Here is a 22,308-nt window from a genome sequence, read left to right as displayed (position 1 = left end):
CCCCCTAAAAGCCAATTGAGGTACTCTTACGCTCAAAAGAGGCTTTAAAAAAATCTGTTCCTACATGCACCTAAGATGGAAAAAGGCATTCAGTCGAAAGAACAGGCTTGAAAACAATTTTTGAACAAAACCAACTTGCAATGTGTTCTTTTGCAAGATCCATCTATCCATGTCGCTTTGGAAACAACCAGTGCCAAACTGCACCACTGGCTACACTTTACTGCCAGAGCTGGAACAGCTAGAACTGAAACTGGAGCGAATTAGGTTATTGGAGTTCACTACTAACCACTGCACTACGCCGCAAAGGCGCGTAGGGAAGGATAACGCTCGCAGCGTCCCAAGCGGAAATGACCTTTTTTGGCTTCAATTTTCGGCTCTCGTTTGGGGCACTCTTTTTTAGTCCACTCTACTAGGTTTCGGTTTTTGAATACCTTTTCTTTACATAATAAAAAATCATAATTATATTCTACAAATACCTTAAAAAACTTAGGCACCTACAAAAACAATTTTGAACGATTAAATAACGTTGTTATGACAACGGTCGCCTTGGCGACAGCATGTAAACAACGAGTGTTTCCTCAAAGTGAACTGACGCTACATAGTTTCGTTGTGTCGTGTTAAAAGAAGCATTGACATGTCTTACCGTGAGCTCAGAAGTAAGAAAGCGACGTTCTGTGAATATACTGTGGCATCTTCGTTTCAAACCGCCCGAGTGAAGCAGTGCCACTTTTCATTATCTTCAAATTTCAGACTTTACAGAAATGACCAGGGCACTCGGGTATCCAAGACTGATATCGCTGGAAAACTTTCGGACGCCAAATTTTCCGCTCGTCGCAGAAATACTGCGCTGGCTCATTAACCGGTAAGAGCGCACCATTTAATGCTCATATTCAACGGGGCAGCTTAACTGAAACGTGTCTGTACGGGGATGTCACCCGTGCAGGTATGATCCCGACATCGAGGCTCCTCCGGACATCGACACCGAACAGGACAGAGTGATATTCATCAAATCTGTCGCTCAGACAATGGTAAGCGTACTTCAGCCTGGAACGTGCATCAGTCTTGCATGCGTGCGTCTCAGCTCGCCACCAGCTGCATTTAGGAAGGAGATCGAACGCTGGAGAGGCGACTCGGTGCCAATTTTGCCATTGGGCCGCAGTTAGAACTTTAACAGCGCCGCTGCCATAGCAACGCATCACGTGACTTCGCCGCGCCGGGGCTCCGCAGCCTGACCACGTGATCTAACCGAGCAGACGGGGCTTGGCGTCTGTAACATCGAGTGCGTTGCGCACACTGGATAGGCAGCGCGCCCACCCTGGCAGGTGGCAGCTAATGCCTGATCGCGAGAAGTTGGTGACCCAATAAACGCTGCGGCCTATTACATGCATGCAGTGCCGCGTGTCTGTCACAACGTTTTCAGCGCTAATGCATGCAGCCCACATCTCTATCTCACCACTGCCGCGAAAAAATTGGTTTTTGAGGAAAGGAAATGAGACAGCAGTAACTGTGTCACATATCCCAATGAAAACCTCAGGCACTGAGGCATCCAAGGCCAGTTATGTGCCTTACTTTCCTCAAAATCATCTGAGGAACAGAGAGCCAACACCAATGAACACAGTGAATGTCAACAGCTTTCCCTTTCTATATCCTGGATTAGCTGAGCTAATCTAATCCGCTTTCTTTTTTTTAATGATCATTTGGCTGTTGTTCTCAAGATATGCCAGTGATTATGGAGACATTAGCGCTGCGTAGGTTGTCGCCTGTTAAGGCTGTAATAAATATGTATTACTTGTTATGCTTTAAGTTGGAAATCTGCACTGCATGCATACATACTTTGCTGAGCTTCCAAATCTCAAGTTCCGATAGTGAAATATGCATATACAGGTAAAAAAAAAAAAACCCTGCTCTCACATTGACAATACATCAATTGCTGATACAGGCCGAACCTAGCTACTGAGTCACATGTCTCAGCCAGAGGTAATTTGGCAACAGTAGAAAGAAAAGAGAAAGAAAACTGCAATATAGATAAGAGAGTATACCCTTCAAAATTTTAGTAAGGGCCATGACATACTACTCCTTCACATCAAACAAAGTCTGTATGCTTCAACCAGAGCATTGCCGAACTGCGTTTATAAACTTGTAACCATGTAAACAGAACCTTACAAAGAAGGCTTTTACAGGAAAAGAATGAAGGTGTATTCTACTTCAAATGGCAACAAAGCCGATGGGCACAAAAGCAGCATCACTAAAGTGCTACAGGGCCAACTACTGTACTGGAACCGCCGTGCAGTTGGATTATGGTAGATAGCACATGTAATTCAAGGCTTGATGATGCTGTCTGGTCAGGTAGTGGCTTAGTAGAATGAATATGGGGTCACTGACCCCTATATGTTCTCTGTTCACAATAGCACATCTATGCTATCTATGCACATGGCTAGTCATATGCATAGATAGCACATGACTAGCCTTGTTACTATAGCGAAAGCTCGGCCGACCTTGTCGTTGTGCGAGCTCCAGTTCTGCAAGGCTGTCCCATCTAGTAAAGGTTCCTTTTTGTTTAATGGTTGCCTGTGACAGTTTGGTGGCGGAAAGTGTGCACTTCCAGAGTAGAAACAGAAGGCAGAAATATGCACTTTTCAGCCAAATGAAGGCCACACAACTTTATGCAAGCACGGAGGAAAGTGTACGACTATATTACAGCAATAGCTGAAGTGGCAGATGGTGATTGTGCCAATGTAATTCGTCGCTGCTGCAAACTCCTGCAATCTTGGGCTGCCCAGATTATTTTATCCACATGTGCTTTGTCCAGCGTGTAAGGCATCCTTGAGAATGTGCTCCCTGTGGTGATGAGAACCGGGTGAGCTTGCGATTCGGCACACTCATAAAAATGACCACGGGGTACTGCTCAGTCCACTTCGCTCAAGGAAGGACGAAAACTCCAGGAGTTGTTTTTTCTTTTTCCACTCAGGCTTACACTGCACTCGGTTTTCTCGGCAGTAGACACAGCAGTGAGTGCGAATTAAACTCTGCACCTTAGCCAAGTGAGTCGCAGTTTTTCCATTGTCACGCAGGTCCCTGTCCTTTTGCCGGAGCAGATCAGGAACTGACAACTGCTTTTCAAAGTTGTTGAAGGTGTTCTTGAGAACTGCAAAATAAATAAATAAATAAGCATTCAGTTCTGGTGGAGATGTTTGCTACATCCCTCTTTCATTACAATGCAGAAGTTACCTAGCATACTGGGATCTCTCGCTGATATACTGAACAATCGCTAAGCCATCTGTGCACTTTGGACTGTCACCTGTATTGCTAAATGTACTGTTAGGTTTCCAGCTTCAGATTTCATGAAGTTAACTTCTGAGAAAGTTCTGGCTTACCTGTGGCCGTTTTGCTGTTTCCTAAAACTGGTTACAGCATTGTATACCCCCCCCTGCTCCACACGAACTCAGACAGCACATTATGAATATTGGTGCAAACCTTTGTAGTGTTTGTTTGTTCATTCTTCAAAGCTGCTGGCGCACCGCTTTATCACTTTGTTTGTTTGTGATCTCGATTGATCGCATCCAGGCAGAGCCGATTCTATGTTGTTCCAGAATGCTGTAGTAACTTTGCACTCTTTATCTCAAAAGTTCGCTATCAGCTTTAAATTCAGCACGGCCGAGAGCTGCGGGCATTGTGTTTGACGACTGCCGAGCACGTTGTTGCTCTTTTTGCCGCTGCCGAGTGATCCAGTCCATTTTTGGGCGTAGGTCAGCCCCAATAAAAGTTTATTCTAGAAGCACTTTTTGCTGTCTTCCTCACTACCTGGACTCCCATCACCACTACATTACAATATATTCACTGGCCGCGTAGCCAGCTACTGAATGGAATGAAGCTGCACATACCTGAAGTGAATATTTCATTCATGTCACCTGTAGGAAAAAAAAAAGAGAGAGGCAGAGGCATTGCTTAGCTCTGAAGTGCCACATGATGACTGTGCACATTGGTCACAAGCCCACTCAGGCCAGCAAACTTGCAAGGATCGGCATTCGCTGCACATGTGAAGCAACTACACACGTTTCTGTATTACTAGCGCTGGAAAAACATAGTCAAATCTCCAAGCGTTGTACTTATGCCCCCTCAATGCTCTCAGGACTGAACCTAATTAAATGACAGGATTCACACTGCTTCCAGTAATTTCTGCTTTGTTTACTCGTCTACTGCCTTTCTTGTTTGGCACAGAGATTCAAAGAGCGGGTGAAGTCAACCTTGTCATTTGTGATTTTATCTGTTACAAAGTCCTCCCTTTGTGCCTGCCAGTCTAGCCTGTCTTTAACTTCAGCACCCCTTCAATTACCAACATTCCAGCGCATTCACCCATCATCAAATGTCATATTTGGCGTCTGTATAAACACAATCAATGCAGGAGGTGTGCAGTCGCAAGCAAGAGAGAAACTTCTGGGGTTGCACCACATAAGTGCACTCACCTTCCATCAAATACACCTCTGATGACAGTCTGCATAGCTTTATGGCAGGTCTGCTTGAACATCACCTGGACACCTGAGGCAAATAGAATGAAACAGGAGCAAGGAACAGGAATAAATTAGAGCCCTTGTCAGCAGTCTCCAAAATAATGTTGCTAAATACAACAATTAGGTTTTTGAGCTCAGCTGTCGAAATATGCACAACGATCACCACTGTAGGATAACTGTTCAGATACAAACTGTTGCAATGCTAAACGCGCGCTATGCGAAAGCTGCTTGTTATGGGTTGCCAACACGACAGACAAAGCCGACTTATAATTAATTCTGATCAAATCAGGAAAGTACATCATCCAAACTTAGTACTGAAAAAGCAGGAGTGCCGTATGCCATCTCTGTGTCAATTCAAATGCGAATAAGCAAGCGGTTTAACCAAGAGAAAGATTTTACAGTGCACTTTTAACGCTGAAATAGTCTTTATATAAAGTGCACTACCGCAGTTTGCATTTGCAGGAACAGTGAAAAAAAAAAAAGTATTGAGAATAGCTATCTCCTTCAGCTGGCACAAAAGTGATCACCTTCATATTGATCCTGACTGTGCGCACAAGGAGATTCACGAACAAAAAAAAAACTGTTCCACATCCAGGTACTCGTGAGTACTTGGACAGTGAATGCTGCATGTGCTTTACTGCTAGTATGTGTTCCCCTTTACCAAAACAAAGCAACACAGCAGGAAAATTAAGCACTAATTAAACATCCTGCCTTTGGGTCTCAGCATGCCCACTACCATGGTTTCATAACCACAGATGCAAAAATAAAAAAAGTTTGGAAGGGATGAGGGGAAACACGTGCCTATTTATACTGAGCCTGTACATTTTAAGTCATTTTGCATAAAACAGTTGAACAATAGCAATAAAAATGCAGTGAGTGGCGTACACCTTGGTAAATTCCCGTATGGTAGTGCTTTTTGCATGTCAAGCACCTGGCACACTGCACTACAACAGGTGCTCTCTCGGACTACAGCCGTTGTGCTGCTGCAGCTGCAACGTCAATGACAGGGTTCAGGCTGCCTGGTATAACTTCACAGCAGTGAAAAAGAAAAAAGAAAGAGGCCCGCAAATCAAAATGCCAGGATTGTTTTTGATGCATGCAAACCTGCTCTAAAGATTCCACAATCACTGCCTTATCGACCACGCAAAATACTTTCAAAACTGCGACTATATTCTGGAGGTCTCCACTAAACGGGCAGTCCAAAGGGGCCATTGGTTATCTGTTCTCCACAGTACATGCCTTGTGCCTGTAATTTCAAATAAGATGTCACTAACTTCTGCTTGTTCCCTACCACAACGAGATCTCTTGCTGCCTCTTAATGTTGCCCCCTTAATTTTCCTTTCCATAGCTCGTTACAGCATCCTAAATTTTACTTCGTTTGTCTTGTTAGCTTCCAATTTTCCGACCCACAGTGGAGTACTAGCAGGACACAAGTATTGGTACGAAGCTTTGTAATGTTTGTTTGTTCGTGCTCAAAGCCGCCAGCACGTGGCCTCACCACTTCATGACGCGAGGGGTGATCAGATTTCTCTGGCAAGATTGTAGCCACGCACCGCTACTACTTACACACTGTTCGAGATTGTCATAGGTTCTTTCTGTGCCTTATCCCAAAAGTTTGTTTATCATCTTTAAATTGAGCGCGACCGAGATAGGTGGTGATCCTGCTCTTTGTCGACCATCGAGCGCACTTGCTGCTATCGCTGTCGTCGGGTTTTTTCTGCTTGCGGACAGTATAGTTTTCTATGAAAACCTTCAGCTGTCTCAATGTTTCTAGGCTACCACCACAACCACCACGTGGTAAGTGATCCTTCTAATACACATTTTCCTCTTGATCGACAATGATAAGCTGCAAACTCATGCCATGCAATCTGTCATGCTTCAACTGCAAATGCAGCAATCGTCAGCCCGGCTATGGGCTTAGTGAAACTTGGCATTGGGAAAACTACCACGACGATGTATAAAGCTTTTTGCACTCACCCGTGCTCTTGGCACGTAGGGAAGCCTGAACTGAGACGCTATGACCCACAGCATGCCTCTCTTGTGCTTTCACTGGCGAGTCTGTCTGCGTCTCGACTGCTCGGCCGCCAGGGAAGGCAGCAGCCTGTAAAGATAAAGAGCTTGTTAGAGGCAGTTAGGCAGCAAATATATGGTCACAAGTCCGAGTTGCGTGCCTTCACTTAATGCCACAACGCTTGATGCACGCGAAGCTGCAATAGCTAATCCTTAAGTGGTACAGTTCAAGGCCATCTGAGATAGGAAGCGAGTGAAGGAAGCAGCGAGGCATGCCGATGTCACTGAGGTGTAGTCTTTGTACAGTGTGAGAAAGATACAACACAAAATACGAGCAAATGAGTTCACTAAAACTCTGCGTCAGCAAGTTGCCCATCAACTCAGAAGCGTTGCTCCTGCTGCAGTCTCCTGCCATTGTGATGGCGGCATCACAGAGGGCAATCGTGAAGGGCAGCAGCCTTTCATGATTGGTGCATACCGACATTATGGACTCAGGAGCTTGTGTATGCATGAACTGCGTGCGGATTAGCTACTCGAGCAGGTGCTGCCTCAGGACAACCGTCTTTTGCACTCAACTTACTCATCTGCAAGGGCACCTGCTGTCTGCAGTCATTTGGTGCAATCCACGCTGCCCAACAGTTCGGGTGTCTACAGTTGTTGCTGCACAGTTGCAGTGCAGACAAGAGAATTTTCCCTTTCACCTTCCATACACCCTCCGAGCAGCACACAGCTGTCAGGTACTGCAGTAGAAACAGCCAGGTGTGATTTGCAAGATTCTCTGCATTGTATGGCCCACTGCATACTTTGGAAAGGCAAATAAGTTTGACGGAAAGCTGAGAGAGCTAAAAAAAATTAACAGGCGATCACTCGACTTGATGTGGCGAAGCTGTGGCAGCAGCAAGAGATTTTAATTTGGCTTTTACTGATTTCACTTTTGGGGCAATGATTTGGCTTTTGGCTGGCACAGTGTGTTTGCAACTGGGCATGCCACAGCTTTGTGCATGAACTTTTGCGTCAATGGTTTTTGCTTGTGTGTGGTGCGGCTGGTGTCATGTGTTTGCGACGAGGCATGGTGGTCTCGTGCGGTGCTTTTACTGCGCTTGCTTCTAGAAATGTCGCTTGCACTAATGCTTTTATGTGCTTTTTGTGCGGTTCTGCGTGATTTCGACATAAGGCGAGTTGCTCAATAGGTACTATTGTTGAGTCTTTGACTTTGGGTCTTATTTGCACCCACTTTCCTTTACACTTTGAAAGCACATAGCACAAAGCCAGAACGTTGTAAAGTTCGAAATGCTGAACACCTCACAAAGTACGGAGTGCTTGGACTCCACTAAGCTCTGTGCAAATAGTATTGGCCATGCCGGGGCATTTTAGTGATGCCAAGAGAACATCAATATGTCGATATCCAAGATATCTGCTGATGCTGTCCGTTTTTTGGCACAGCTATGTGGCACACATTTATCTCGGTGTGCAGAGTTTAAGGCACTGAAGAGTGAAATACTTCAGCACTTCAGATAATGAACGGTGTCAACAGTATAGTAAATAAGTAGATACTTCCCTGGCAGAATCTCAACTTTTACAGAGGTGTGCATCAATTTGAACCCCCTTTTCCATTCATGCTATTCACAGGCTACGAAAGCTCACCTGAAGCTGAACACTCGCAAACTCTACATGGCAGATGGCTACGCTGTCAAGGAGCTCCTCAAAATCACTGCCTTGCTCTATGATGCTATGCGAGCCAAGGCAGGAGACGAAGAGTCCAACAATAGCAGTCAGGCGGTTGCCATGCCTTATGTACACAACTACGATGCAGCTTCTAAGGTGAGCTAGGCCCTTTGATTTTTGCCAGTGATGCTTCAATTAGTGTAGTGCTGGCATATTTGAAAAAGTGAAAGCCTCCACATATAGTTCATTTATTGGGTCCTTGTGGGTAGTTTTCAGACCTGAAGATGACACGACAGCTGGCCTCAGAGATAACCCAGCAGGGTGCCATTCTCTACGACCACCTTGCCAAGGAAGCAGAGTTGAAGGTAGGTAAAAAAAAAAAAAATGTGTTGTCAAATGAAACTAACCAGACACCACACACCAACGTTTACATGTCAGCATTAATTTATACCTATGCATCTAATTTGAAGAATGCTTGAATGAGGAGTTTATTAACTTTTACTTCTCTACGTTATGGACCAAATAGATTACATCACATAATGGATCCCGAGACAAAAGCCTTATTAACTCTTTTTCTTATCGTGGCAAAAATAGCCCTATTTTATGGGTTTTCATTAAATTCACATGTGATAGCATTAAAAGCCTCACTGGGAAAAAAATGTGTCATCAGTCATAAAATTCACCTATTTTGGCTGGATAGAAGTGACATCTCCAGACTGGACAATTCTCATTGGCTGGAGAAAAGTGACGTCATCAGACCGGAAATGAAGCAACTTCCGGTAAAGGCATCAACAGCTTCTACTGCTATCGCATTGGCAACACAAGGAAATTCACAGGGACTATGACATTTAAAATGCAATGTAATACATCATAATGAAGCCAATTATACACACTTTTCGATAATATGAGCTTCATTTAAACTCTTTCATGTCCTATTATCAAATTTTATTTGCAAAATCAAGGCTATACATAGATGAAATTTGAACGAAATTTTGCAAGGGCATACTTGTATCCGGAAAGAAAAAAATTTTAAGCAACTTTGGAATATACAGTATGCCTGCCTATCCAATAGCAAATAACCTGAAAACATCTAAGTTCTCGCTCGTACAGTTTTTCGGCTAGACAACCAGCACTTCAGACCCTTAGTTTATCATGCCATTAGGCGAAACAGTCGGGCGAACCCTTCGCAGTGCAGGTGGTATGAAGTCCTGCAAACCCTTGAAATTGGACAAATAACATCGGTAACATCAATATTGTTTTCAAAATAGCCACCGAGTCGAGTAAAACGAACCCAAATAAAAAACTAAGCGAAGTGCCACCAAGTTCCAGGCTGGTTCCTTAAATCTTCTTCGCCCTGTGAACTAAAGTCGGATGATGAGGCAGCACCCTCAGAGCCACTGCTACCTAGATTGTCAACAAAATCAACTGTGCACACAGCTTAATCACAAGATTTGTCATGTTTTGGGGAGCATGCTACACTGGTGGAGGCAGCCATTCCCAACTTGAACATTCTACCGAGCTCACAAGCAGTTCAAAATTCACCATTATATGGAGAAATGGCCAACTGAATACAAAATTTAACTGTAGTTTTCTAACTTCAAAATGGATCAGCATGTGCAAGAATGGCGCAGAAGCGTTTGGAATTGTTAGCATCCATCGTTAGCGGTCAATGGTAAATGGGCACGGTAGGGAAAGACTTAGTAGGTACAGGAACTAGAGAGAGCAATTAACGTTAACAATGTGAAATTGCAAAATATGAACAAAAACAATATTTAATGTACTGTGCGAGTACCAGTCATATAGGGCTGAATCTTAAAAAGTTCATAAAAAGCCTGCAAGGAAACTGTGGACTGTGTACTGCGCAGTGGAAATAAAAATTAGGAACTTAACGTCTATAAAAAAAAAAGCACGAATCAGAGACTAACTGTAATGCTGATGATATTCTAGCTAAAATTAAAGGAAAAAATGGATTTGGACAGGACATGACTCATAAAAATGATCAGTTATTGAATGAGTGCAAACACTAGAATGAGCACCACGACCTGTGTGTGTCTCTGTATACTCCTGCAAAATTAACATGCGGACAACTGTGTGACTAGAAAGCAATTTCAAGGCTCTACACGCTGTGGCCTGAAAATTCAACAAGTGTGGTTTGTCCTTTTCCGATTCCTTCAGGAGATCAGAGCAGCAACCCTGTCAAAGCAGCTGGAGATTACGGACATAGAGAAGTGTCTTCAAGATGCCATCAAAGCCGTGCTTGTGAGTTTTTGTGATTTATGTTTGTGTGCATGTCGTATTGGAGCCACTAGTTTCGCCAACAGTGAGTTTGCTGGAGCTTCCTAGCCAAAAGTTTACGATACACACTGTTGGGGGAAAAAGATAATAATCCCCCCCCCCCCCCCACCCTTTTTTTGCACATAGCCTGGAATAGCTATGTGCAGCCCAATTTCAAATATGCGAGTTACACAGTGAACTATTCAGTGTTAAGCATCGTGCCCTTCATGTGAAGAATTTTAATTTTTTTTTGCTAATACCATGTTCTACAACCTTTTATCGGCAGGTGTGTGAACAGTGTGCTTGAAATATTCACACTAACACAAAGCTAAGCAGAAGCACTTGCAACACTGTTTGTTAGCCTTTGTTGATGCACTTCAAGGTTAGTAAATTTTTTTTTAAACATGAACTTCAAAAGGACTGGACGCTAACATAAGAACACATACAGAGTGCTTTGTGTGTGAGTCAGCATTCCATCATTTTGTGATGCTTCTTCATAATGCTGTCGTATTAAAGCTCGCCGATCAATCTGCAGTACTGAAAAGCGTTAATCCGCACATTATATTTGCACCTCTAAGCACAACAATCACATAAGATTGTCTTCATTCTATAGTTAACCTAAAAAATTTTCCCCCCATTTTTTTTCCCCCTTGTAATTGAGGAACAAACAAGCGAGCTCCAACGTCGCATCGAGTCAGTGGCATCCGATGAGGCAAACCTCGAAGCCAAGATCGAAAAGAAGAAAACTGAGCTGGAAAGGAATCAGAAGAGACTTGCCACACTTCGTGCAGTCAGGTTAGTTCCAGCGAGTGACCTTTGCTGATGTATGCAACCACCTTTTACATACGTTACTTCCTAAAGCGGCTGCAAAACTAGTGAATCCTTTATCAGGTTTCTTTCATGCCTGAACACTAATGTTGGCGAACGAAATCTGCTACCATCATTCACAGCTAACCGTGGTTGCATATCTCAAATTTTCCACCAACGTAGCACTGTCCCGAAATTCGCGTTCATTTGAAAGTGAGTGGTCTTACTACTACAGAAAACTCTGCAGATTATGTGGGCTCTATCTAAGGCAGACAGTATGCAGCCAACACATAGATGCAGGATCTTCAGCTTACAGGAAGTTCCAAAATTTGCCTTGGGTATCTGCACGCAAGCCCTGAAGCACCATGCCACATGTATCTGCTTACTCAAAAGGCCTGCATTTATGGACGAGTACGAAAGGATCGAAGAGGAACTGTCCCAGGTCTACGAAACGTATGTGGTCAAGATACGATGCCTGGCCTACTTGGAGGAACAGCTTGAAGAGCTTGAAAAAGCCCAGAAGATCGAGTTTGCTGTAAGAGCTGTTTCTTCTCAGTCTGCATGATGATGATGATGATGATCTTGGAATGATAAAACAGAGCAAAGGAAAACTAAGTCAGCATGCCCTTTCCCTCCGAGCTTGATGCTGCTGCCTGCACTTTTGTTGTCGAGAAAATCAGGGGTGTTTCGTGGTTTTCTCACTGAAAACTTTTTGTTAACGGAGGAGAGGCACTTCCCTGTTTCAGATGAGTAGTTGCCTGGAAATAACTTGCAGCATCTTATTTGTTGTTGCTGTGACCATTACCGGCACTGCTTTTCTGAGAGCGAATAAGAATACTACTCAAACAGCACTGAGTGATGTTTTTCCGAAATTTCTGTGGAAAGCTAGTTGACAGCACTGTCAAATCAAGGTTTTTCTCATCATTAGTTTGTTTTTTTGCTGGGTGCATAATCAAGCCAGCTCCAGCAGTGATGTCGTGAAAAAAAAACTTATCTTCACCTGTTTCATGCGACGCATCAGGTAATGTTAAAAACTTACTCCAATCCTTCAGGTACGTGAACAGAGAATGAAAACTGCGGCCCGCCCGAGTGACCAAAGTCTGGCCGGAAAGCAAGAGTTTGGTGATGGTTTAAGCCTAGATGCTGCTGGTACGTAATCCTGCCGCTATATTGTATCTGTCTTTTAAAGGGATACAGACACAAAGTTTTTGGGTGTCCGATTTTTTTTCTTGAAAGAGGCCTAAAGGGTCTAGTAATCATGGAAATGGGTTGTTCCACTCTACACCTGTGACTGAAACTTGCTACAAGGCATCTCGTTACGGCCGTGAAACCAATAATATCATTTTGTGTCTGTACCCCTTTAAGGTTGCTTGAAATGTCACTGGAGGTATGACAAAGCTGCGGTTACCCGAGCAAAGCCCAGCCGAAGGAACAGTAATTACACCTGAAAAGCGAGAATAGCACTACAGTGGGACAATAGACTAAGGGATGCAAACACTGCTGAATTGTCTTCTGCCTCATGTTTAGCACTTCTCTTCATTATGAAAAAAGTATTCACCAATGAACCCAAGTCTGTAACTTGCTGGAGTCATCCAACAGTGTTTATGAAATTCCTTGCAATATAGTGCCCTAGAAAACAGTAACGCGTTCTGAGGGATGTTCGTGTCAATGTGCACACCCTGAATAAATTTCTCATAGTAGATCAATTCTACTCAGATTTTTGCAATCTGGTGCTGCCGTGCCCAATTGAGGGGTGCACATTCGGAGATATGTTCGTATCCAGACCCAGCTCACTGAATCGCAAGAACGAAGAATGACTACATGGCCCGTTTGGAACACTGGCGCTTTTAAGAGTATTATGCCACAAGTCAGCATCCGCTGTTTAAGAAAAACAGCTTTCTGGGCTTTTCATTGTATTATAATGCATTAAACGTGTTGAAAAATTGGTAGCAGGCCGGTATAATGCAGTGACCGTTTTTCTTGTGTCTTATTCCAGTCCGATTATCAACTGCACTGATTGATTATATCGGGGATGGTCGAATTATTGAATCAATGAGTAAAGGCAAAGACTGTTTGATTTCAATGCAGCCGTAATATGTTCTTAACACAGTGTATTGAGGGGCATATTCACGGGCAACTCTTGAAGGGACTGGATAAGCCAATTCTATTTGTGCGACACATTTCTTGAACTTACTTATTCGAAAAGTGTGGACTGGAGTGAATTTTCCACAGAAAATTTCCATAGGAAAAGGGGTGAAGTGGTAACCCCCCCAACTTCATCTTGCCTTATTTCTGCTCCTGAGTGTAGCGCGAGAAAATTCCAAGGGCAGCAAAGCTGAGCCAGCTGTAACAAACAAGCCTGTGTAGCATGCTAGCTTTGGCTAGGAAAACCATCAAGCCTCCATGGCTTTCATTAAAAGAATTTGCGTGCAGTGATCGTAGCATAGATAAAAAAAAAACAAAATGCTAAATTTGTTCTGCCTGCCCACGCAGATTCTGAAAGTCGTGCCGCAGCTGGAAGACTGCTTTTTGGATCCATGGCAGGTGGTGACAAGGTAGGTCCTGCAAGTAGCCGCCCACAAGCACACATTCATTAGGCAGGTTGCTGCCTGACCAACAGGTTGAGCACTAACCTCCATTTCAAAAGTCTGCACTGAAAGAATGTTGTGTCATAATTTTGTTTTTCCCAAAGTGCCAATCACGATTCTAAATTTGTATGCTTGGAAATCTACTGCGCCTTGATCATCGTCATCATCACAATAATCCAGGCTACTGCTGCTGCACCAAAGGCAGCCATTTTAGTGCTTATCATCTTTAACCGTAGATGTGCCGGACAGTCGCAATGCGTGTACAGCCTTGGTAGACCGGGCATTTGTGATAACCAAGAAGTTCGAAACTACCGGAGGTTGAGCAGGACTACTGTCATCACCTCTCAGGACCTTGCCAACTTCGTAGGCACTCTCATGTGCCTCACTACACGACTGAAAGGCAGACCCCGTGACCTGAAGACCAATTTCAAGACTGTACACTCACTCTCCACTGCACAGTCTAGAGACCGCTGCTGAAACTCATGCTTGTTTGTTTGTTGATATGACCAGACAAGTAAATAATGTTTTAAACACACACAACTGATAGAATTTTGAGTGGTTTGAGGCAGGATTCCCTGAGAAGCTTCAGCACAATCTATCAAACTGGGTAGGTTCCGGACATTAGAAAAATATAGTATTTCCAACATTTGTATTACAGTTAGTTTTGACAGTTTTGTTTCGAACCCAGGCCTTTTGTTTAGGAACTTGTGTTGATCTGTGTTTATTATTTCCTCACTACAGTGGATCAATAGAGTGATCATGCCTCAGAGTTCTACAAATGTACTGATGTGCATTGCTGTAAGACATAATGTTGGGCTAGCCAGTTCATAGTGAACTGACTGAATCTGTGGCATCCAGAATTGGAAGGTTGTAGTTCAGTCCCACTTGTGCCTTAAGACTGCTTGTTCTGTTCTGTAATACATTCTGCAACTCTTCAGTTCTGTCCCTCAAAAAGTTAAAATAACAGATTTCTTCCATCGAGCCTGTTTCACAGATTCCAAAACAGCTGCAAAGTTGTCTTTTTGGCTCCTTGTCTGCAGTGACTCATTGTAGAGTGGTGCTTTTTTTTTCTTTCGCACAGATGCTGGATTCAGACTCTGACCTCGACCTCGAAGGTGAAGACGAGGGGTCAGAGGATGGTTCCTCGGACGATGATCTTGAACTTGACCTGGAAGCAATGGGCGGGATCAAGCCGCCAAACAGGCGTTCCCAGTCGCAATTTATAGACAGCGACAACGACTTTTGAAGTGCTTGCAATCTCAGCAAGGAGTGATTATCAATTGTTACGGTGACACATCCTGCACAAGTCTTAAAAGCTTAGCCTCAAGAGCAAAGTGAAAAACACTGCATAGAAGTAGACATGCGAGCTCATAAAAAGTTTGTAGCAAGAAAAGGACGATAATAAAGAGATGTGCATAGAAGTTCTGCAAGGCTGAAAGCACAATGCTGCCACCACAGCACTTTGGCAGGTGCTGGCAAAATGGAGACTACTAATTATCATTCACCAAAAGTGTTAATTTTGCACAGACTTAACTTTTGGACCTATGTGGCGAAGGCTTGGGCACCGAATGCTACACAATGTCCTCACACTGCGTGCAACTAGCACCACTCCTCCTGTTCTGTTCTGTTCATTTCTAAATAAAATACTAATGACTGCATGCAGCTCCTGGTAATCCCATTACACCAAGCTCATGGAGTAACGTGAAAGTTTGGTTTTATAGTATAATAGGATTTAATGGCTCAAAGTGACTCAGTGGAGGGCTCCAGATAATTTTTACCACCCGAGGTTCTTTAATGTGCACTGACATCGCACAGTACAAGGGCCTCTAGCATTTTCCTTCCATTGAAATGCAACCACCGCGGCTGGGGAGTGACATGGAAGTTAGCAACAAAATAAACTTATGTGCATGCTAAAATTTTCCTATTCACACTGGAGTCGTAACCCCACTGCTCCACACTGCAAATGTGGAATGGACTGCACTGGCCCTCACGTTCGGCAGCAATATGACTTCATCTGTTGGCACACATTCTGCTTTTTTGTGCCTCCGTGTTACAGAATACAGAAGCAGCTGGTGTGCGCAGTGAAATGCTTTGCTTGGTGTTAAGGCTTACTGCTGTGGTGCAGCCAGGATGAGGTATGGTCCTGGAGTTTTCCTGGTATGAAGCCGAGCTTGCATCATTGGTGCTTGAGCCAGGCCATTGTTTGGAGGACTGCAGTTGTGTGTCAGCCCCAAACACCTTGAAATATAATAACATGCATGAGAGAAGCATATAACTTGCACACTCCCAGCTGTGCACAAGAAACAGAAACTTCACGTAGGCTGTGGTAAAATTACAAGGGTTTCATGAATAAATAAATTTGCAACCGCGCGGTCGTTTTTTTTTTTAGCGATGAGTCGGAGGCTTGGACCAACCTTCCTTGTTTTCGACGGCACAAGAACAGTTTTGATGACGCCACTGTCCACCTTCCATTCGTAGCCAAGGTTGAGCACCGGTATCGCGTTTGTTTCAGTCCGTATCCCTCCAATAAAGTGTTCGGAGCACACGCGGGACGACTCACTAGGCGTGAAATCTTTTCGGTTGACATTCGCGATCCACGCGCGCCGTTGTTCGAAGTCTACCGGGAACCGGTGCAGTTTAAAAATATTGCAACCGCACTGCACCCGTGGCTGGCTGTGCACATCACAGTGTTCTGCTTTCAACACTTTCCGTTTTCTGTAGTTGTTTGTGCAACCAATAACGACACAGTGGCTCCCTGATGAACGTGGTCTGGCGGTCATCGCGCACCAAGGGCCCAACACTCGCTTCTAAACCAAGCGCAGTACCGCGCGGCCAATTCGCACATTCCAGAGAGGGAAAAAGCAAGGCAAGACGGGAACGTGCGAAAGCGAGCGAGACTCTCGTGGCGCGCCGTATTACTGGTCCCTAGATTTCTAGGGACTACATCCCCTAGATTTCTAGCATAGGACCAAGGAGGAAGTGACGCGAAACTGACAGGAAGCGCCTTTTTTTTTTTTCTAGCATAAGACCAAGGAGAAAGTGAGACAAGAAGCTCCTTTTTTTTTTTTTTGAGGGGCTTTAACAGCACCTGCACCACGGAACTGGCTCTGCACCGCTCTGGCACCAGCGGCACTTTTTCAGCACTGAATCGAATGCAGCTGCGGCGCTGCTGACGCTCTGCACCTGGACCACGGAACTGGTTCTGCAGCGCGCTGCACGCCGCTGGCACCAGCGACACGATTGGCGTCGTGACCCAACTCTGGATCGAATGACGCTTGCATAAACATGGCCGAACGGATTCTCTATACAGTCTTTGTGAAATCTATTCGTCGCACTTACACATTGGGCCGGGCGAATCGCATGGTCGGTGAGCCTGATCCGGCTTGACTGTTCGTTAACCAGCGGCGAAACGCTCTCATCGACGGTTGAAATCGAAGCAGACGCACGGGCAGCCTCAGGTGCTCGTCGCCGCTTTCGTCTAGCACGCTCACTTTCCCGTTTCGACACGAGTCTAGCTTCGCGCTCCTCTTCGGTTTCGGCTCGTAATCGGGCACGTTGTCTGGCCCTCTCTTTTGCCAATCTAATCTGACGCTTTTCCATATCGTAAATATCATCAGATTCCGCTTGACGGCGACGGTACATCGTCGAAGCACTAGTTCCGGCATGTTGCCCATTCATGGCTTTGTGTGAAGGTACGCTAGAAAAAATTGGCAGTAGCTTAGTTCGACTATGCCAGGATAACGAGAGGTACGTTTCCCTGGCTGAGCTTGCTTTCACATCCTCTTCTGTTGGTTCCCGTTGACTGACATCTTCCATACGCTCCATCTCGGCGGCTATGCGCCGTCTATTACGCTCGGCAGTCTGGCGTCTCCGTTTGGCAAGCCGTTCCTCTCTCTGTTCGGGCGTCTCCGCTGCTCTCTTCGCCTTCTGGCGTTCATTCTCTCTTTTAAGAGTAGCCAAGTGCCAGGCGACAACCTCAGGATCGGAAGAGTTAATCTTCTCTTGTCTATACCGCCGTTTAGCGGCGGCTGGACTCTCCTTCTGTGCATGCATGTCAAACGTTGTGATAGAGACGCCTACTACATCTCTGCCTTTGTATACGCAATCCTGCGCATGCGACGCGGGGTTCCGGTGATACAGCGGCGTGCGGCGATCGACAATGCGCGCGGCGCACCTGTGGGGACCTCTGGTTACCATGGTATCGGCGCATGCGCACGCCCAGCTGGCCTCTCCCGGCAACCGCGAAATGCTGGACTGGTAGCCCCAGTCATAGCCTCCCAGTGCAGCTCCCGCTTGCTACAATAGTTGCGAGAGTGCCGGCGGCTCCGCATACACAGCTGTGGCCAGGCCAAGGCCTCCTTTATAAAGGAGGCGTTGGGCGAGGCGCAGCGAGTCACGTGATTCGTTAGTTGCAAGGTGAGCCAGCGCCGTCGGCTAAACGCATGCAGTTGTGGCGAGGAGTGGACGTCAGAGCCAACCTGTGCACCTCCTGGTTTGAAGGTCAAGTTTCATAGCCACATGACCTTCAGCATTGTACGGCAAAAGTAGAGCTTTCATATAAAAGAGGCCTCTAGGTGGTAGCACTCACTCGGCGGGAAGTGAGATTAGTGAGGGTGAAGAGTCTCACATCGGCGTAACATCTGGCACGCCGCTAGAGAGCTGCTTTATCCGCAAACTTCTTGCACACAGTCTAATGCGATTTGAAGGTGGTCATTCCCGGCTTAACCTACTCGGATAAAACAGCTCTAACGCAGTTTATTTTCAGAAACAACCCACTACTAATGCATATCACATCAGGAAAAATTCTTGGTCTGTTAGCCAGAAAGAACGTGATAGTCTTCGAATCACGCTAGACAGTACAACCACCAAGCCGCCAACTTTGGCCCAGTTGGAGCGCCATATTTCGATACACTGGTTTCATACTACGTCCACTGCAGGAAAAATGCTGGGTCTAAAAATTAGCATGTAGAAAACCAAAGTAATTAATGTTAAACAGTCTAGCAAGGGAACAGCAGTTCACAATTGGTAGCAAAGTGCTGGAAGTGGTAAAGGAATCTCCTTAAGGCAGTTGTGAGAGGGAAATAACTAGAAGAGTAAGGATGGGGTGGAGCACATATGGCAGGTTCTCTCAGATCATGAATGGCAATTTATCAATACCCCTCAAGAGAAAAGTATACAACACTTGTATCTTACCGGTACTGATCACCTATGGGGCAGAAATGTGGAGGCTAACAAAAAGGGTTCAGCTTAAGTTAAGGGCAACGCAGCGAGACTATGGAAAGAAAAATTATACTGGAAGCTGGCAGAGTGGGTGAGGGAACAAACTCTGGTTAATGACATCGAAGTCGAAATCAAGAGAAATTAAGATAACTGCTGGTCCTTAAGAGTAACGGAGTGGATTCCAAGAGAAGGCAAGCATAGCAGGGGGCGGCAGAAAGTTAGGTGTGGGGATGAGATTAAGAAGTTTGCGGGCATATGGTGGGTGCAGCTGTCAAAAAACAGGGTTAATTGGAGAGACATGGGAGAGGCCTTTGCCCTGCAGTGGGCGTAGTCAGGCTGATGATGATGATGAACCTAGCCCTGTGCCAGCTGCAGACCATCTTATTTCTGCAAACTTATCCGACCAGCCACTAATTCACTCCATTGCCCAAAGGGACCACCCAAACCTACGCCTTGCATTACATGCTCTACCCATACCCATTTCTTGATTTCATTGTGGATATCATGTACTTGCATTTATTCCCTGGCCCGCACTGCTTTCTTCTCATCTCTTAATGTTGTACCTATCATTTTACGTTTCCATAGCTCAACTGTCCTCTTTCGTTAGCCTCCAAGTTTCCACCTCGCATGCGAGTGTTGGTTAGATACAGCTATGGCATACTTTCCTCTTGAGGGGTACTGGCAAGTTGCTATTCATAGTTTGAGAGTACCTGCCAAATGCATACACTCCACCCTAGTCTTATTTTAGCAAAGCAATTCCTCTCTTGTGGTGTGGATCGGTGGCTACTTGATGCCTATCACAGACTGCTGTTCCCTTCTGAGACTGTTGAACATAGGTTTTTCAGCATATCACTCTTCAGGCTGACCATTTTGCTGTGCCTGTTTAGCTTTATCATCCTCTGCAATTCGTCCCCCAAGTTACTTAGCAGGGAAGTGTCATCAGCAAACCATTGATTACTAAAGTATTCTCCATTTAACTTTATCCCCAACTCTTCCCAGTCCATTCTCTGAATACCTTCTGTGAACACATGGTGAACGGTAGTGGAGCTAGGTTGTCACCTATCCCTGCAGACATGCTTCCTGATTGGGGTGTAATCTTTGAGGGCTGTATGTAGGGGTTCATCATATATATCTATTCTGCAGATTTCTTGATGGTGTGAATATGCATGGTAAATTGTAGAGCACCCTTTCCAAAAGCCTGCCTGGTTCATTGGTTGACTGATGTCTAAGGTAGCTCTAATCCTACGGGTTAGAGCTTGGTAAATAAGCTTGTAAGCAAACGAGAGTAAACCAATTGGTCTGCAATGTAAAAGAGCCCTTGATGTCTCCTTTCTTATGGATTAAAATAATGTTAGCATTCATCCAAGCTTCCAGTACGCTTGAGGTCTTAAGGCATTGCATATACAGGATGACAAGCTTCTCTAGCACGTCCCCACCGTCCTTCCAAGAGATCTGCGCTCTTCCCCACTGCATTTCCTGCAAGGATTTCTATTCATCCTCTTTAGTTACCAGCAGGATATCCGCTTCCTCAGCACTAAAGCCTCTTTGGCATCCTGATTATTTCACTTACCTAAAATATTTGTGTAGAAATCCTCAGCAACTTTAACTAACTTATCCATATGATATTGGTAATGACATTGCCTTCCTGTTTTTCTTCCAATTTCTTTGCCACCTTTCAGGCTCCCTCCGTTCTTTAGAGCATGCTCAATTATGCCAGCATCATACTTCCTTAAGTTACTCTCCTTGCTCTTATTGATCAGCTTTGACAATTCTGACAGTTCTAGTCTATCTGTGTGGTTAGAGGCTTTCATGCTTCAGCATCTCGCCAGGTGTTTTGCATCCTAGGAGAGCTTGCCAGTGCCCTGCAGCCTGCTTTCTATTATATCGCGTACTCTGTGATTTAATTGGCATGACTATCATTCATCGCTTCTACAGTAAGGTCATCTTCCCTGGTTAAAGTGGAATATGTTCTCAGGCGAGATCCTGAACTCCTCTACTCCCCTCTTACTGGTAACTTGTTTGCGTGCTTCTTTCTCACTAGTTTACCCCATTCTGTATTCAATTCAACGCTAATTCAAGACCTCGCCATCCTGTGGTCACCACATCTCACCTTGCCTAGTACCTCCACATCCCGAACACAATATGAAGTCCATTTCATATTTAGTCTCGCATTCATAGAAGGTAGTCACGATTTGTAAACATGTTGTTCTGTGAAATCTACTAATAGCTCTAGATTGCTATTCGTAGGACACATGCCGTAATCCCCTACTGCCTGGCCACCTGTGCAGTGGTGTGCACTGTTTTTATTATACTCACTGCTGATTCTACATCTTCACGCAACCTTTCAACCATCTCATCATCATGACTGCAGATGTAGGTGCAGCCTGGTCCTCCAGCCGAAACGTCGTGAATTAAATCTGTTTAGGCCTGTACAACCTTCAACTGAGCATCTTTTGCTAAGCTTAATAAAAGTAATAACTGCGACCTTCTCACAAATGCTGAAGAATTCGTTGATGTTGCCAGGGTTCCCATGCCTACAGTATATATATGTTGCGTAAAGATCACACTTTTTTTTTTAAATTCAGGTGTGAATTTTTATAGTGCGGCCGCAGCCCTTACACGAGATTATACGGTAGTTTTCACCTCTGCAGGAAACCGTGTTAAATGTGCCCGCCCTTTAGCACTGTACATGCTTCATCTGTCCTTGTAACCTCACTAAGCCTTTTGTTGTAGAATATAACTCTTTGTGGCCATCTCTCGGGAGTTACCCAACAATAGGAGCACCATACCAGCACAGATATATATTTTGATCGTGGTTTTGGAAGCCCTGACATCGCGCAAACACATCGTGGCCTGGCTTCCACGCCAGTTGTGTTTTAGGAAAGTCGTCAAATGATTCTGTAGCAAGTGAAAACGACTTTAGTGGCAAAGAAAGCTATGGCCTCCTCCGACACAATATTTAACGTCAACAGAAAGTTTGGACAGTGAAACTTAGGAGGAGTACGGTAGTGCAACCTGTGGCGATGAATATTTACACTCTGAGGTACTAGTTCCAATGAAGACACAGCGAAGCAGGAAAAATGCTCTGAATAAATATTTATAAACAAGGCATGGCATGGCACTCTTTTGTTATGAGGGGCTGGAAGGCCCAAAGAAATGCTGATCGGAGCAGTAGTCAGAAGAGAGACTACACCTGACCGAAAAGGTTAATATGCGCTAATTTGTTGAAGAGCACT

General features: G+C 44.8%; 2 protein-coding genes across 5 annotated transcripts; one reads left to right on the top strand and one right to left on the bottom strand.

Annotated features, from left to right (window-relative positions):
* The first annotated feature begins 549 nt into the window (after positions 1-549).
* Positions 550-15,942, top strand: Cluap1 (clusterin associated protein 1). Its single transcript, XM_077634431.1, has 11 exons — positions 550-656; positions 751-862; positions 944-1,028; positions 8,148-8,339; positions 8,453-8,548; positions 10,359-10,442; positions 11,119-11,252; positions 11,658-11,799; positions 12,317-12,413; positions 13,758-13,819; positions 14,934-15,942. Exons 1-11 carry the CDS (start codon positions 635-637, stop codon positions 15,096-15,098), a joined length of 1,191 nt encoding a protein of 396 aa, XP_077490557.1. The 5' UTR covers positions 550-634; the 3' UTR covers positions 15,099-15,942.
* On the bottom strand, positions 2,629-18,469 carry LOC144101328 (uncharacterized). Of its 4 annotated transcripts, none has more exons than XM_077634432.1 (6): positions 17,192-18,465; positions 15,965-16,090; positions 6,486-6,609; positions 4,464-4,536; positions 3,882-3,908; positions 2,629-3,145 (listed from the first exon to the last, which is right to left on the bottom strand). In XM_077634432.1, the coding sequence occupies exons 1-5, from the start codon at positions 18,047-18,049 to the stop codon at positions 3,905-3,907; spliced, it is 1,185 nt and encodes a 394-aa protein (XP_077490558.1). In that variant the 5' UTR covers positions 18,050-18,465; the 3' UTR covers positions 2,629-3,145; positions 3,882-3,904. The 4 variants fall into 4 exon arrangements, with proteins under 4 accessions (XP_077490558.1, XP_077490560.1, XP_077490559.1 ...); XM_077634434.1 differs by lacking the exon at positions 17,192-18,465 and adding an exon at positions 16,267-16,851; XM_077634433.1 differs by lacking the exon at positions 3,882-3,908 and having other exon boundaries at positions 2,629-3,178; positions 4,460-4,536; positions 17,192-18,469.
* Between the last annotated feature and the right edge of the window lie 3,839 nt (positions 18,470-22,308).

The sequence above is a fragment of the Amblyomma americanum genome, chromosome 8, assembly GCF_052857255.1.
Source record: "Amblyomma americanum isolate KBUSLIRL-KWMA chromosome 8, ASM5285725v1, whole genome shotgun sequence".
NCBI lineage: Eukaryota > Metazoa > Arthropoda > Arachnida > Ixodida > Ixodidae > Amblyomma > Amblyomma americanum.
The sequence above is the reverse complement of the archived record's forward strand: the minus strand, read 5'-3'. Positions and strand labels throughout refer to the sequence as shown.